We start from the raw sequence: 18,733 nt of genomic DNA, 5'->3' as shown, positions 1-18,733 counted from the left end.
TTATGGAGGAATTTTCACTCTCTTAGTAATTGGATGTAGATGCAGAGGTAATGTTTTAAGGTTAACACGAACCTTAAAAAAAAAAAAAAAAAAAAACTATACTTCCTGAAGAAGAAGTACATTATAGTCTCCGTATCCAACAGTGTTGTTGTAGCGATCTGCTAGCTACCTGGACATACTTAAAAGGGCAACCGTCCCAATTAGCAATAAGTAGCCAAACTCCCAAACAGGGAATGCCTCGTTCCCTAAAATATGCTGTTACGGGAATTGTTTTGAAGAGCAATGAAATCTCTTCAGTCCACTTATTATGGTGTATGTTCAGAAAACTTTTTGAGGGGCCACAATAGGGATATGAGGGAATTCTGAAAATTAGGAGAGGAACCAATTAAATTTAAATTCATAACCAGTTTAACCCCTTAAGGACCAAACTTCTGGAATAAAAGGGAATCATGACGTGTCACACACGTCATGTGTCCTTAAGGGGTTAAAGGAATGATCCGAGCTTGATAACCAGGAGATTCCTGAGGAACACAACGAACTTCGTGGTTCACAGAACCAGATCTCAAACTCATTGAATGCAACAGGAACACGGTTTCTGTAACTAGAGAATCAGATGCTTGGAAGATTATGGATTGGGCAGATTTGAAAAAAGCAAGCTGTGCCCTCTAACTAGATAAAAAAAAACATTGATTGCAAGTAGGTTCTAATTAAAAGCCAGGCAAGAGACATTCAGATATATACTGGTTCCTAAATGCAACCTGGGAATGGTACGCCAGTCATCTACCTCAAAAGGATGAAGTGTTGAGTTAACCCTGCAGGGGAAATGAACCTGCGAACCCCAATGGTTGAACAAGGTCTAAACCCACTGAGCTATCCAAACTTAGTATAGAAATGCAGGATTACGCCTCCAAGCTTCTGGCCGTCTTAAACACCTACCAATGTCGGACCTAGTTCTACCTGTCTTTAAGCAGAGCTTTTTTCCTTTTCCTAATGGAACTGCCGTGCAAGCTTAAGCCACAAGGATAAAAGAGAAACAGCAGATCAACCCATGATCTTGGCCATCATTGTAAAATTTTAATAGTCAAATCCATATAAAGCATGTGACAATCACAATAGAACAGGAAACGGACAAGCTGCTTATCAGGAGACTTAAATAACCTCCATTAACAATTGTAAACAAAGTTATACGTTTTTGGACACTGCTGCAGCTGCCAGCAAAGACCCATACCGAAACCCAGCAGTCTGGAAAGATCGTCTGCAAGAGGTCTCAGCCTTCTTGACGGCAGGGTTTTTAAAGCAGCTACTTCTGCAGATTTTTATGAATTCCCAGTGTACCTGGGGGTGTAACATTTACCTATTTGATGGTAAACATATTAAAAGGCGCGCAAGAATGGCTTGTTCCACAGAGTGTTCATATTTCTGCATATGAGAAAGACATGGGGTCTGAGGAACAAATAACCCTCATTAAAGTTTAGCAGATTTATCCTGCCCCCAGGCCAATTCATAACCAAGGTGATTTGTATGTTTTATAGCCCTATTTAGGTTTAATAAGTATGTAGGGGTTTATAAAACACCCCTTCATGTCTCAGAGATGTTTACACTTGGTCTGATACCAAAAAGTTTATTGTATGTGTAGAAGCCCTATAAATGTGAAAGGGTTTATAAAATACCCCTTCCTGTCTCATTGGAGATTCCATTGGAATAAAAAAGAGCCTCCATTTTCTTTTTTTTTTTTAAATGTGCATAGGGATTAATGCCAGAGCCCAGGTAATGTTTTCTTTGTTTTTCCTAATAAACCTTGTCAGTACATCAGGTGGGAACCAGCTCCACACAGTATGATGAACAAGACATGTAGATAGACATTCGCCAGATATTAATCGAAGGATGCTGCTCTTCAGTCTCTGCAGAACATTTTAAGCAGAGCAGCTGATACACTATTTGATTCTCTGTAAGAATTCAAAGATATAAATGATTACATATACTCTGCTTAATTTTTACCCAAGATATTGCAGCACCTTGGTCATATTTATAAACCCCAGAACCATATTAAGGGGAGTAGTACGGATACAATAAGCAAAAGCCTTGTATAGCAGAGGCATTCCACGGTGTACAAACAGTCTATTTTGCACATACAGTCCACTTTCTACAAAACAATTCCATCCATTACTTGCAATTTAATTAGAACAGATTTTCAAAGCAAACTCGGCGGTTTCCCGTTAGTTCCGGTTCGCGCATGTGCAATAGCGCGTCCAGAAATTCAGAGGAACGCAACATCACCCGGGTGTGCCTTCCAACGCTGTTCGCAGGCACACAGCCTGCAACATAATGAAGGTGTCCCACGGCCCGCCCACACTCACCAAGCCGGAACATACTTGGCGCAAAGTTAAACAGAAAGGGCTCCAGAACCTCCATGGACGGAGCCATGCCGCTCAGCCTACTACCGGGCGGCTATTGGGCTTCCTCCCCCAGATAGGAACCTGTGTGCCTCACCTTCAACAGACGCTCCATCTGTCCCGTGCTGGGACAAGGAAGAACTGGGGTGGGTTTGCCAGGGGAAGCCCTTTATAGTAAAGGGGAGGAACATTTTTAATCACCTATCTTGCAGATGCTTGTCCCAATTAGGACAATATGGCAGAAAAATAGTGGTTAAACATGCTGAGCAAAAAGAGAGTCTGGAAATTAGTTTCATTTTAGTAAATTTCACAGACAAAGTGCTGAATATAAAACTAAGGTGTTATAACTCATTAAAACCATTTTGCTTATAAGCACATAAAATACTTAGAAGGGTGCATAATGAGCATGTGCAATGTTCTTTATCAGTGAAGCATAACATCTTTATAAATTAACCCACTGACATATAAAGTCAATTCACTGCATACATTAGCCCATACATTTCAACAAGGAATACCTACTAAACAGAATGCCATTTGTAAAACAAAATTAAACTGGGTCAAAGTTATCAATTCATCACTGATACCAAACTACAAGCTCTTTGGTGCAACAAGGTCTGTTTTTCAAACAGATTTTTACAAATTAGAAGGGTATATCAGACGTTTGACATCAAACACAGCAAGTGGTGTGGGTTTTATATTTCAGAGCTAAATTTAGGAGATGCTGTTTCCAGCAAACTGTAGATGCTGCAGGACTGTGTGGTCTTAAACTGCATATTTTATATTTGTTCAATGGGAACAGAACAAATATCATTAAAGGAATACTATACATCACCAAAACAACTTTAGCTTAAAGGAAAACTATAGTTTTAGGAATACAAAGTTGAATTCCTAACACTATAGAGCCCTTTTGTCCCCGCCCCCCTCCTTCCCTCCCCCTTAAGGGTTAAGAAAAACACCTTTATTCACTTACCCGATCCCAGCGCAGAAGTCCCTCAGCATTTAATACTCCAAATAATAGTACAAAAAGTCACAATAAGTCTACTCTAAAAACTGAATAATACAATCTGGAAAACAGGCTATAGTTTGGTAACAAGTGATATCAAATCCTTGTATACAATCATCTCCGATAGCAGTAAATAAATATGTTGGAATGTCAATAATCAAATTTTATCTACTCATATAAATTGTATCATTGAAGATATTAACATGATTTTAAAGATAACCATTTTTGGTTCTATGAATTTTTAGTTACAACTACAAGCAAATCTTTTTATGACCAACTGGAAAAATTCTACTTCCTAGGAAGTCCATCCTTGGGTAGCAAACCTAGTGACCTACAGATGATATATGGACAATTTATTTTGTTATGGGACAGTCCACAGTCAGAATGAAATACCGTATATACTCGAGTATAAGCCGAGTTTTTCAGCCCATTTTTTGGGCTGAAAAACCCCAACTCGGCTTATACTCGAGTCAGAGTCTGTATTATGGCAATTTGCATTGCCATAATACAGACTGGGGGGAGAGGGGGGCTGGCAGAGCTGTACTTACCTGTCCTGCAGCTCCTGTCAGCTCTCTCCTCCTCTGCGTGTCCGTTCAGCACCTCGGTCAGCTCCCAGTGTAAATCTCGCGAGAGCCGCGGCTCTCGCGAGATTTACACTGGGAGCTGACAGAAGAGCAGAACGGACGGCGCAGAGGAGGAGAGAGCTGACAGGAGCTGCAGGACAGGTAAGTACAGCTCTGCCAGCCCCCCCTCCCCCCCACTGAACTGCCACTGGACCACCAGGGAAGGAGAGCCCCCCTCCCTGCCATGTATCAAGCAGGGAGGGGGGACGAAATGTTTTTTTTATAAATAAAATAAGAAATAATAATAAAAAAAAGGGGTATAAGGACCACTATGGGGGGGGGGGGTATAAGGACCACTATGGGAGGGGGGTATAAGGACCACTATGGGAGGGAGGGGGTGGGTTAAGGACCACTATGGGAGGGGGGGTATAAGGACCACTATGGGAGGGGGGGTATAAGGACCACTATGGGAGGGGGGGTATAAGGACCACTATGGGAGGGAGGGGGTGGGTTAAGGACCACTATGGGAGGGAGGGGGGTATAAGGACCGCTATGGGAGGGAGGGGGGTATAAGGACCGCTATGGGAGGGAGGGGGGTATAAGGACCACTATGGGAGGGAGGGGGGATAAGGACCACTATGGGAGGGAGGGGGGGGATAAGGACCACTATGGGAGGGAGGGGGGGGATAAGGACCACTATGGGAGGGGGGGGGGTATAAGGACCACTATGGGAGGGAGGGGGGTATATGGACCACTATGGGAGGGATGGGGGGGGATAATGAACACTATGGGAGGGAGAAGGGGGATAAGGACCACTATGAGAGGGAGGGGGTGGGATAAGGACCACTATGGGAGGGGAGGGGGAAGTAAGGACCACTAGGGGAGGGGAGGGTAAGGACCACTAGGGGAGGGGAGGGTAAGGACCACTAGGGGAGGGTAAGGACCACTGGGGGAGGGGAGTGAAGGAACACGGGGGTGGGGAGGTAAGGACCACTGAGAGAGGAGGAGGGGAAGTCAGGACATATGGGGGGGGGAAGGGGGCGGCAAAAAATTTTTTGCCTACGGCGGCGGCAAATATCCTTGCACCAGCCCTGCACACACTGCATTCACACACTGCATTCATGCACACACACACTGCACTCATACACACACACACTGCACTCATACACACACACATACGCACACACTGCATTCATTATACACACACTGTAAATAAATATTCAATTAATATATTTTTTTTAGGATCTAATTTTATTTAGAAATTTACCAGTAGCTGCTGCATTTCCCACCCTAGTCTTATACTCGAGTCAATAAGTTTTCCCAGTTTTTTGTGATAAAATTAGGGGCCTCGGCTTATATTCGAGTATATACGGTACTTTTTCTTTTATGATAACATAGGCGGATGAATGAATCGCTTATCTCGAAATGTTGAAGCCACAACCATATTCAAGAATCACTGCAACGGTATTTTTCAGAAAACACCACACCAGATGCTGATTTGATGGACACACAAATGCATGTTCCGGGGTGGAACCTTTTCAAATCAAATTTTGCACATGGCTAAAGAAACACTCACAAAGAATAGTCAACCTCTGCACTTCCATCGCTATTTTATAAGCCAATCATAAAGCGGGTGGCCCTGAAGACACTTATAGGTAACTGATTGCAGGGCGTCACAATCTGGCGGACCTGTTGTGGGTGAACACGCACCACCTTCTTTTGAAATCTTGAAAGTTCTATTCTGAACATTCCAGATGTTTTGAAGTCATAAGGCAAGCGACAGATGCACACATTCACAAGATTAAAACGCCCATAGGGAGCTTGTAGGCATTCCAAAAGAACATTTGCTCCACATTTCATAATTATTATATTGATCTGTACATACATTTAGCCCTCCCAGAATGGCTTACTACATCGAGAAGAACCACCAGACATGAGAGCCTTTCTGGATTATTATAGGACGACCAGCATTGCAGGCAATAACAAGGAGGAAATGGATAGCCCCATCACCGAAGACGAATTATGTTTGGCTGTCAAGCACTCTCAGAAAGGAAAAATCGCCAGGCTCAGATAAGTATCCATTAAACTACCCAAAAACCATATGAGGATAATTTTTCTTCCAAGGTTAACAAAAGCATTCAAGTGGTTACTGGTGGACAGGAGATTTTGGAGAAAGACTCACGAGCAGCATACATAACTATTACCAAAGGAGGAATAGAACAACACACTGCACCAATTATAGATTAATTTTGTTGCTTAACGACGACTTGAAGTTACCTGCCAAGGTGCTTGCTCTTCGAGTGGGTCTCATCCTGCCGGAGCTGGTTCACAGGGACTAATCTGGCTTTGTCGGAGGCTGGCTAATAAGGGAGAATATGCAGGCAATCAAACTGATTCAACTGGCCAAAACAACGGCTAATCCCCTGCTCCTCTTGTCTACGGATGCCAAAAAGGAGTTTGACGGAGTAGATTGGGGATACATGGTGGCAGTACTGAGAAATATGGTGTTTGGCCCCAAGTGTCTTAGGCGCTATGTGCACTATACCCACAGCTAGGATTCACACAGCTGATGGATGGATCTGCATGAGATCTGCATTTCGAACAGAACAAGACAGGGCTGTATGCTGTCATCATTGCTATTTGTCCTGTCACTCAAGCAGTTTCAGCGAGCCAAGATATCATGGGATACAGAATCGGTAGGGGAGAGCACATACTGATTACATGCCGTTTTTCATTCCCAACTCGGCTGTGTTAATTCAGGTGCTTTTACATTTAGCTGATAACTTCTCAATCTCAGCAGATCAGGGATGGATTCCCATTTCATTGGTGTGAATCTCAGATGAGCCATCTCGGAGTGTGTGGCTAACCCGGGACATGTCCAACCTACATAGGCAAAACTTCTTACCCATTTTGAACCGCTTAACAAGTGACCTGAAGTCTTGGGCCTCCCCGAGCCTTTTGTGGCTAGGGAGGATCTACATAATAAAAAGGAACTTGCTCTAGAGAGCTCTGTATTTATTTCAGACAATACTGATACACTTCAACCGGCACTTCGTCTCAGCACTGCAGTCGTCCATCCTTGGATTCGTATGAAGTGGACAAAGGTTTAAAAATAATTTCAAGAAATATTACTTTACAGACAGGGTAATGGACACATGGAATAGCCTTCCAACTGAAGTAGTAGAGGTTAGCACAGTGAGGGAGTTTAAGCATGCGTGGGATAGGCATAAGGCTATCCTAGATGTAAGATAAGGCCAGGGACTAATTAAAGTCTTTAGAAAATTGGGCAAACTAGATGGGCCAAACGGTTCTTATCTGCCGTCACACTCCGTGTGTTTCCATCACTCGGGATATCTCAATCTTATAGCAACAACTCCTGACAAAAGAAACCTTGAAGCCACCAAGAGTATTGTGAGAATGGGAGAGGGACACCAGCCTATCAAAAGGCTCAATGGATAAGGTAATTATCACTCATCAGAGCTCAATCTGCTCGCACATTCAGTCAAGCTAGGGGTACAATGCTACATATTTTCTGGGCATAACCAAACGTGGCAACATACTGGAGTACACAGGCGGTAGAGAAAATCACAGGATCCACTACTCCATCCACGCCTGACGTGATGCTCCTACAGAACACCTCACTCACATTGTGACTGTACAAAAAGTAATTCAAGAAACATGATTTTACGGCATGAAGGGGCCTGATAACGCTCCTCGAGACAACCCTCTGTCCCCAGCATACAACAATGAATGCAGATAATTGAGGGAATAAATACAATGAAGGAAGCAATTGCTTCTGCCAACCTGACTACCAAAAAACACATAACCATGTGGTAATTCTAGATCCAATACGTCTCCAGAGGACCAACTTCAACACACATCACACCCACGCACTTACCCCACCCCCCCCCCCACCCAGCCCGTATGCCCTTCAATTATGTTTCTCTCTTTTTCTTCTTCTCACTACCATCTTGGTCTTCCTATTCTTCAATCATTACCTGCATCCCATCAGACAAGTAAGTGGCTTACCCTATATTCCCAAGTAGGGATAAGGCATGAGTGGTTGAGAGGCTCATGACTGCTGCACAACAAGAAGGGGAGACGATACCCATGACCCCACCAGAGTGAGCACTTAATCAGAGCATATAAGCTTTACTTGTCACAGTTAGAAATAATCGAAATGTAATCAGTGCCCAGTCAAAAATTTACTCGATCCCTCGGGCTTGACACTTCCGATCCGGTTGCTATTTGAACATTATAATTGGGGAATTGAGAACTGTCCGGGACATATAGGATTCATAGTCTTGTAATGCATATTTGTAAGTTAATGAACACCTGTGTGAGGAACCAGTCCATAAGAGCCCCCACGCATATGATATCCCCAGAGCTAATCGGCACCATGAGCATGCAGACTGCAAAAAAATCCAGCGCTCAGAACTTTAACGAGTGCCATTTTCACTACAGCCCATAGATGAGCACCTAATCTGTAAACAAAAAAAAAAATAGCTCCCACGAGTATAAGCTATATGGGGATATCATATGTGTGGGGGCTCTTTGTGTTTAGGTCATATTTTGTGTTATCCATCTGTGTATCTGATGGATAATTAAATTAGCGGTGTATGTTGCAGTCTTCTCCCAGACACAGATGCCAGGGCGGGATTACATATACCTCTGCTGGAGACTCCATGCTGGTCTTTGTATATCTATGCTGATTTCAATAAAGCTTGTTCTCCTCTTTATTATGTATTGTCTAGTGTTTGTCAAACGGGGCTATAATCACTAAGGCGGCTCTTCTTCCATCTAGAGGGAATCTTATCGGAGATATCCAGTCTAGATATTGAAGCTCCGCTACACTACATACTTCTATTACTATCCAAGGTTGCTTTATTATAAGTGTATATATCTGTTTCAAGCACAATATGTCCTGACAGACATTTTTGCTGAAATAAACTTTTAAAGATAACATATTTGGTGCTGTAAAGTCACACACAGGTGACTTTTGTAAATAAAAAAAGAATCTCCAAAAGGAAGGGCGAGAATATTTGTATGCCTCTCATAATTGAATATATGTTTAGCTTCTAGCGTTATCCCTATAACCCCATTGTACAGTGCTATAAAAATAATAATAACACGCCTAGCTATGATTCTTTATCACAATAGGTGTGTTGGTTAGTGGTTCTGATCTTCTAGGTCAGGGTTTCCCAATCATTGTTCCGCAAGAACAAAATTGGGATTTTGCTGCGATTTGCCCACTGGGTGGCCCAAGCACTTAGGGCCACTGAATAGGTATTGCTAAACAGGGTATTCTTTGTTTTTTTATTGTATGTATTGGGGCTGATATGTATTATGGTCATTGCTGCTGCCCAGGAGTAGTGGGAGGCTGAGCGCAGGACTTATTTTTTTGTATTGGTAATTGCTGAACAGGGGGCCGGTCAGGCCCTTTAAGAATACTAGTATGGGAAGCTGAGAGGGAGTGACACTTCTTCCCAGAAATAGAGCGCACCATGTTTGACAAAATATGTAGGAGGTGGGAGATAGCTGCTGCCCAGCTCACACACCAGCAGCCAGCAACACTCCAAGCAAGCCACCCTCCTGCAGCAAAAAGGTAAGCTAACAGGAAGGTAGCTGCAACTATAAAAATTATGGCCTGTGTGCCAATGGGGCCAGTCAGTGTATATCTGCCTGCAAGTATGTGGCAGTGTATATGCAGACATCCCAGCAATCAAGCACCAACACAACAACAGCACACCCTTGCAAACACAAACATGACATACAAAGACACCACTGAATTCCAAAATTATATACAAACATTTAAACACACCCTTCATTCAAACACCAATACTACACAGAAATGTACATCCGCATTTAAAATCAAACATTACAAACACACGCCTATATTAAATTGCTAAATTTATTTCCAAACACCTACTCTATACACAGAAGCACACCTGCTCCTAAGTACTACAATCTGTTTACTACACACACATATATATACATACACACATAACACACATAACACACATAACACACATAACACACATAACACACATAACACACATAACACACATAACACACATAACACACATAACACACATAACACACATAACACACATAACACACATAACACACTCCTCCCTTATCGACCGGGTTCCGTTCGTACGACCTGGTCGGTAAGTGAGGAGTTAAGTGATTCCTTGCTCTGCTGCGTTCTTCTATGTTCAGGGACATTTCCCCGAAAATAGACAAACGCACAAGAGCAGGGAATCCCTCTAATTCCCACAACGGCTCACACTTACCACCCCACAAGAGAGCTGGTAGTAAGTGCGAGCCGTCGTAAAACAGGTAGGTAGCAAAACAAGAATCACCTGTATATCAAAAAACTAAATTTGCCGAAAAAGAAAAATTATGCTCTGGTAATTAAAAGGTTTGTACTACTTTGCAATTTTTAGTTATTTTTTTCTGGGATTCCACAATGTTGGCACACTATGTTAAAGAGTTTCACAGGAAAATGAATTGGGAAGTCCTGTCCTAGGTCAATATCCTTATGAAGTTGTTAGGGTGCCCAGAGTGTTCCTTTAGTACTGAAACTGCAAGAGAGTTGGAGATTTTTTTTTTTTTCCAGATCACATATTTCTGAATAAATTGTAACTCATAGTTTTACAATTTAAAGCTTAGTGAATAAACACCATACATTTGCTAATGTCTTAGTCATAGCTAGGCTGTATCATATTCCAAATATTCATATATATACAGATGTAAAGAATGGCATAAACAAAATTATTCAGATGAGAGGAATAATAAGGTTATAACGTTGAAGAAACACTATATGGTCAGGAACACATATGAAAGCATTGGATTGGCTGAGCTTGTCAAGGAGGTAGATCAGGCGCAGAGCCAGCACAATTCAAACACAGCCCTGGCCGATCAGCATTTCCTCATAGAGATGCATTGAATCAATGCAACTCTATGAGAAAAGTTCAGTGCTTCCCTGCAGAGGGTGGAAATGATGTGCAGCACTGCCCCATGAAGCACCTCTAGTAGCCATATTAGGAGTGGCCAGTGGGGGCATACCTAATCTGTAATATAAACACTGCATTTTCTCTGAAAACAGTGTTTACTGCAAAACACCTAAAGCAAATGATTATATTTACCAGAACAAATAAAACAAGCAGTAGTTGTTCTGGTGACTAGAATATCCCTTTAAGGACAAAATAAACATGCACACATTTACCATAATATAGCATTCCCTGGAAATTACATATTTGTCTTCTATAAAAGACAGATGTGAGCTACTGTATTTTAGCTTTGTGATATACTAGAAACACGGTTTAGGCAGATTCTGCAGTCACACTCCTACAATGTGACATGGAAAACCAAAAAAAAAAAAAGGTTGCAGCCTATGTGCCCTTCAAATGAGCTCAATGTTGTGTTTGCTGGCCTTGTTTACTTTTCGTAGCATCCAAGTTCACCTAATGTGTTCTTCCAGACAAGGTCAAGTCTGGGTTATTGCTAGTTGTGTTAATATGACATTTAAAAGACGTACATGTTCTGATCAAGGATATCTCTCACAATATCAAAATGTAGTAAGTACATCAAGACATTCCAAACACGTAAAGCACTTCAGAATGTTTAAAGGAGTAACTCCAAGCATCACAGCTTGCTGTACTGGTTAGGGTGCCTCTCATGATAAGGAATCAAACCTCTTTTTTTTTTTTTTTTTTTTTTTTTTAAACCTCTCAATTTTATGGACACCCATGCATATGCACAGCGTATTCACAAGGCTTCTTCAATAAGAAGCTCTTTATTGGGAAGGGCACTAGTTGCAATACACACACTAGTTCAAGTCTTATTTCATATACCCTCATAGAAAACATGAGAAATATGTTTGTTTTTGTGGTGGAGAATATATCTGCTAAATTGTAATTTTCATTTTACAGTGTTTTCTTTAACACTTTTCTCCTAAAACTATTAATACTGGCTTGTGAATCTATTTTTAAAAGGCATAACAGGAGTTTATTAAAACATAAGTTAGAAAAAAAAAGGGGTGTTTTCCATCAAATGGCAAAAAAGGAACATTAAAACGAACACTCCAAGCAATACAAGACACCTATAATGGAGTACCCTGAGACCTTCCTAGAGTTAGCAAACGGTTTTAGAATAATTTGACAACTTATCTGTGGTCTGTCGGGTACCCACTGCTACCTGAAGCTCCACTGAGCTATGCAAGCCAGATTCTAAGCTTAAAGGATCGGCAATGTCAGACTTAGCTTCCAGTATCAGGTGCCCAGCACACCCCAGATACATTGTTTAACCGTTCTCAAATTGTTTGACTACTTGCGCTACAAACATTACAGCAGGCTGTAGTGGTTATTTTGTTGTGCTCCAGCAATTATCAATACATACCTTGGAAAATACTTTTATCTATGCTCTTAATTTAAGTTAACAGATATGCCAACATAAGGAGACATGCTTAATCTCCACAGAACCCATTTGGGACGGTTTTAAAAATACAATACACTAAAACAAGATGAAGATCAATGTGTGTTATTTTGGATACATGTTTTTCTATTGCGGACACCAGTCTCAAACAAAACATAAAAAAATGCTTGTGGACACTTGAAACATCTCCACATTCAAAGTGTTATTATTTACATGATGACAAAAACACAGGGCTGTTCACTAAATTGAGCATTGTCCTGAATTTCAAAATTAGGACGGTTTTCAGTTCCACTAACTTGAAATACACCCTGAAATCGCTATAAATCACACATCAGTCAATAAATGATAGTTAAGCAGCATCAAAAATGAAGTAAATAGAACAATTAGCTAAGTGTGATCTAATTCCCATGTCCCAAAGTTTGCAAGGCTTTTCTTAACAAGTTTTGTTGATGGCCTCTTTTACACCATAGTCACTGGTAAAATCCACATTAACCATAAAATAAGTACACAGTCATAACATATGTATACATTATATAGAGACAGTGCGTGGGAAGATGTTTTGTAGTTACTCCATACTTTGAATTTATCACAGTATTGCAACTATACAAGTTCCAATAGCCTTTCAAAGTTAATCCCAGAGAGGTAGACAGAGTATTGGCTATATTTAAAGGAGCACATATTGACATTGACCATGATGTAGATCAGGCATTGGCAACCTTCGAACTGCAGATGTTTTGGACTACACCTCCCATGATGCTTTGCCAGCATTATAGCTGTAAGAGCATTGAGGGAGATGTAATCCACAACATCTGGAGTGCCAAAGGTTGCCTACCCCTGATGTAGATCATTGTAAACAGCCCTCTGCCTGCTTCTAGTGACCGCAGACAGAAACAGCCAGAGCTGCATGTCAGACACAGGACACAGGTCTAGCAGGACAGTTATTAGAAGTGATGCCATTAGCACACAGGAAGCTCTCATAGCTCAGTATATAGAGTGCAATGTGTTAAAATACTCAGAATACACACAGCGTATGGAGCATGCCTGCAGGACTATAGCAGCACGCTGTGTGTGTATAGAATATAGAGAGAGAGGAGGGGAGCACAGTGTCCCCCGTGCATGGCACAGAGTGCTGTGACTAGGCAGGCTGGGGGTGGCGGCCTGGGTACTGCCATGGTGGGCTACAGGCTGGCCCGGACTCTGGTACTCACTCAGGCAGGTAGCTGGATGAGAAGGAGCTCCACTTGTACACAGTGTAAGCCAGCACTCTGCACTCCGCCGCCGCCGCCGCCGCCGCCGCCGCCATCTTGTCAGCAATAAGCTGGGGGGCGGAGCCTGGTGTCCTGCTAAAGTTGGTTCCCTGTGTGATGTGTTAGCACATCTCTCCGATGCAGCCAGCAGGCCGTGCGAGGTGGGCGGGGCCGACTCTGTGTGTGTGTGTGTGTGTGTGTGTGTGTGTGTCTGAGGTGGGCGTGGCGACGGAGTCCTGTAAGGTCAATAAATCATCCATCCCAGTGTACAACGCTTGCACGTGACATCTCCTAGGCAAAAAGAAGCAGGCTGTGCCCTTAATGTCTATGAGAAGCAATAGAAAATATGTCTGCATTTATTTTTTTCTAATCTCATGTGATTAGCAGACTGCTCTCTTGTTTATTCCTTCATCATCCCCTGCTAATAAAACAGGTCCCCCCTCATCATATATTCTTATTAAGTCACCTCTATCAACCCTTTCAGTCCCACATCAACCAGCACATTGTATCACCCCACCACTGAAAGAGTTATTAAATGACTTCTGCACATGGCATCTCTGCAGGCCTCCCAACCTCCCAGTTTAGAAGGACAGTCCCTATTTTAGGGTGCTGTCCTTCCGCCCCAGAAAGTGCATCATTAGATTGCTGTGTATTGGGACTCTGCAATGAGCATTGAGAGCGCTCACTGCACTGGGTGACCAGATTCTGAAAATAAAAAAACAGGACACCCATTAGCGATACAAAAATAGCTATAAAAAAAAAACTAGAAGTCTTCAACCTATTCATGGCCAGAAGTGGCTGTTACAACTCATCCTCTTCCTGGTTCTCAAATGTGTGTCTTTTAATTTACATTTTGTAGGAGCATGATCAGAGCACACACATAGCCTAGACTAGGGCCATCGTAACAGCACAATAGGACCCAGGGCAAATCAATGCACTGGGGCCCTGCCTACGCAACCACTCACAGGAATAAAAATACAAATTATCAATAACATTCAGTTTATATATTTATTGGTACCTCCAACAAATACAATACATACAAAGACAGACTGCTGAATAAACACAGAGACTGACTGCTGAATACATACAGACAGACTGCTGAATACACACACACTGCTGAAATCACAAAGACTGCTAAAAACATACACAGACTGCTGAATACACATACACACAGACTGCTGAATACACATATACAGAGACTGCTGAATACACATACAAATAGACTGCTGAATACACACAGACAGGCTGCTAAATACACACACACATACTGCTGAATAAACACATACACACACACACACACACAAAGACTGCTAAAAACATACACACAGACTGCGGAATATATACATACACACAAACTGCTAAATGCACACACACAGACTGCTGAATCCACACACAAACTGCTGAATACATACACACACACATAAAGACAAACTGCTGAATACACACAGACTGATGAATACACACACACACACACACACACACACAAAACTGCTGAATACACGCAGACTCTGCTAAATAAATATACACAGACTGCTGATGGCACACAGACAGGCTGCTGAATACACACACAGACAGGCTGCTGAATAAATACATACGGACAAACTACTGAATACACAGAGACTGCTGAATACACACACACACACACAGACTGCTGAATACACACACAGGCAGACTCCACTGTGGGATACAGTGAGTGTGTGTAGGGGTGATGTTTGTAGGGGTTCAGTGTGTGCGGGGGTGCTGTGTGTATGAGGGGTTCAGTGTGTGAAGGGGTTCAGTGTGTAAAGGGGTTTAGTGTATGTATGGAGGGGTTGAATGTGTGGGAGGTACTGTGTGCGTAGGGGTTCAGCGTGTATGTGGAGGGGTTCAGTGTGTGGGGGTGCTATGTGGGGGAGGTGCTGTGTGGGGGTGTTCAGGGGGTGTAGTGTATGGAGGTGTGCTGTGTGTGTAAGTTTAGTGTGTGGAGGGGTTCAGATTGTGGGTGGGTTTCGGGGGTGCAGTGTGTGTGTGGAGGTGTTCAGTGTGTGTGAAGGGGTTTAGTTTGTGCAGGGGAGCAGCATGTGGAGTGGTGCTGTGGGGGGTGCAGTGTGTGTGTGGAGGGGGTGCAGTGTGTGTAGCAGTTCAGTGTTTTGGGGGGGCTGTGTTTGAGTGGAGGGGGTGCCGTGTGGGGGGGGGGGTGTAGTGTGTGTAGGGGTTCAGTGTGTGTGAAGGGGGTGCTGGTTGTGTGGGGGGGTGTAGTGTGTGTAGGGGTTCAGTAGGTGTGGTTGGTGCTGGTTGTGTCGGGGTGTAATGTGTGTAGGGGTTCAGTGTTTGTGTGGGGGGTCAGTGTGTATGGATGGAAAGGGTTCTGGTTGCCTGGGGGGTGCTGTGTGTGTGGGGGGGGGGCGGTGGGGAGTAAGGGAACAAATGTATATTTATATAAAAAATAATAATAAAGCTTGGTATTACCCCTCCCCCCTTTTCTCCTGACCTTTGGCCGGGGGAGAGGGTGGACGACTTTTCAATCCCTGGTGGTCCAGTGGTGGTGTGTGCTGATCAGCTTGCAGCTCCTCTGGAGTATCCTCCCGCGAGTACAGGGCTCTATCCTCCCGCGAGTACTCCGACCTTCCTGCTCGTGGGAGGGGCGTTCTGCTTCCCAGGACTTGGATCCCTACCTCTCTCTCTCTGCAGCAGCAAAATGATGGTAAGGGAGAGGGTGACCAAACTTCCCGGTTTTAACAGGGCTTGCAAAAACCGGGACATTTATGCATCCAACATATCTCCGTGTGTCTCCCGCATGACGTCACACACACGCCAATGTCGTCATCAATGTGGGCGGACGTGGGGCTATAAAGTGGATCCACAGTGGCCGGCATCCATCAACATGTTGCTGGAATCAGGTACACAGAGGCATGGCCGCTGAGCGCAAAGACCGCAAGGTGAGGATGAATATGTTACAGTTGGACAACAAATCAATGAACTAGCGGTCATTTACATTCACACTGTGCTGAAATGCTCAGTTTCAGCACAGTGTGAATGTAAATGACCGCTAGTTCATTGATTTGTTGTCCAACTGTAACATATTCATCCTCACCTTGCAGTTCTTTGGGTGGACCAGTCCCCTTTATAGGTGGCACCAGTGATACGATTTCTCTCACTGGCCCACCAGCATTCTGCTTCACAGGTTGCCGATGATGGAGTATATGTCTGGAACTGAACTGGCTAAATGGACACTCTAGTCACCAGAAAAACGACAGCTTAATGGCTTTTTAATGTAGTGCAGTTTTTTTAATGTAAACAAAGTATTTACATTACTGCCTAGGGACACCTCCAGTGGCAGCCAATCACATGGCCACTATAGGTGCTTTCTGGGTCTGTGCAGCACTGACATTCAGCATATCCACACCCTACATGGAGACACTCAACGTTCCTCATAGAGATGTATTGATTCAATGCATCTCTATGAGCAAATGCTGATTGGCGCAGAGTGGTGTTTTGCAGTGCATGCTCAATAGCCTACCAATGCTTTCCTATGGGGAAGCATTGGATTGGCAGAGATTGTCAATTTTAAAGATTTCAGCCTTGGAGGTGGAGCAGGGTGGAGCCAGTCTCGAGTGATCCGCACGGTGCTGGAATAATGGTGAATAAAACTACCTTTTAAATTGCTTATACATGGGGCTTGAGGCCTAAACTGTGTTTTCATGCTTGTATTCCTGTCACTACAGTGTTCCTTTAATATATACACACCGAAGGCCGGCGCTTCCTATTGGCGACTTAGGCCTAGGGTGCACCGGCCCAGGGGGCCCCAGATTTGAGTGACCCAGTAGGAGAGAAGCGCACAGCACTCCTTCCTACCTGTTATTCAGTGTAGCGTGGCCGGGCGGAGCGGACCGCGTTACAGGAGCTTCAGTTTCCTGTAACCGGCCAGACTGACAGGAAGTGCTCACTGAGAGAGCACTTCCTTCCAGTCCGTCCGGGTTCAGGAAACAGAAGCTCCTGTACCGCAGTCCTCGCTGCCCGGCCACGCTACACAGGGAGGTAGGAGGCACAACAGCGAAGGGGTTTAGCACCAAGGGGAGGGGGAGAGAGGAAACTTAAAGGGGGGGGGGGGGGAGGAAAGACCACTAAGGGGTAGGGGGGAGAATAGTGACCACAAAAGTGGGGGGGACCTGGCACCCAGACCACTTCATTGAGCTGAAGTGGTCTGGGTGACTATAGTGTCTCTTTATTATCCAACTCTTGTCACCTCAGATTATAGCTCGACACATCATTGGATGAAAAGGTTCCACAAGAAAGGAAACAGCAAAATATCATTAAAAAATTAGTCTTGCAGAATGTAATATCTAAATTCAATCTATTTGACATTTGGAGAGTAAAACACCCGATGAAAAGGAGTTTACGTTTTACTCCAAACCACATTATTCTAGAATATATCATTTTTGGTCAAATTACAGTTAATTCAGCAATGTCATCTAGTTAAAATTGAGGCTATTACTTGGTCGAACCATTCGGATGTGGCTATGGAATTAGGATTTTATCACATGACAGGAGGCTTCGTATTTTGCATAACTTTCTTTACTTTATGCCTCCAGCAGCACAAGTCAATCAGAAAACTTTAAACCAATCAGTAACAGGCATCGCATCCATATATAAAGCCCTGACAGTCACATGATTTCCTCTTTCTTTGCTGCTTCCAGCCAAGGCACAGGTCAGAGTATTAAGCTCTCAACTGTTTTTCTATATATAATGCAAATTGATCTTGTGGTCCCTTTAACTTGTTTTGGTATTGTACCTTTTCTTTTCTTCCCCCTGTCTGGGGCCTCCCTTTTCATCTGCCTCCTCTATTTCCCCTGCTAAATCCATCCTTATCCCTGGACTGTTAGGTGGGTTTTTTCCCACTGTGTTTCCCCTGCTGGGATCTGTTACTGTCTGCTTGCTTGCCTGTTTGTCCCTCGCGATTCGCGGCATTTTACTGCGATCGTGCGGGACCACCAGGCTCCTCTAAGGGTCCCAGGGTACCGAGGGGTGGGTAGGGGGGCGCGAGGGGGTGCAGACCGAGTCCGTCGGACCGCAATTGCGGGCCGCGGTCGCGGACTGCGCGGCAAATTT

General features: G+C 43.6%; 1 protein-coding gene across 1 annotated transcript in view; it reads right to left on the bottom strand.

Moving 5' to 3' along the window:
- The window catches only part of MKLN1 (muskelin 1), a 72,374-nt gene extending 58,633 nt beyond the window's left edge, over nucleotides 1-13,741 (bottom strand). The window contains exon 1 of the mRNA XM_063448296.1: nucleotides 13,607-13,741. Coding sequence (XP_063304366.1) covers nucleotides 13,607-13,701 — 95 coding nt within the window. The 5' untranslated portion in view covers nucleotides 13,702-13,741. The remainder of the gene's footprint in view (nucleotides 1-13,606) is intronic.
- Between the last annotated feature and the right edge of the window lie 4,992 nt (nucleotides 13,742-18,733).

Source organism: Pelobates fuscus, chromosome 3 (genome assembly GCF_036172605.1).
Source record: "Pelobates fuscus isolate aPelFus1 chromosome 3, aPelFus1.pri, whole genome shotgun sequence".
In the NCBI taxonomy this organism is placed as follows: Eukaryota; Metazoa; Chordata; class Amphibia; order Anura; family Pelobatidae; genus Pelobates; species Pelobates fuscus.
Note: the sequence above shows the minus strand (reverse complement) of the source record. Positions and strands in the feature narration are given on the sequence as shown.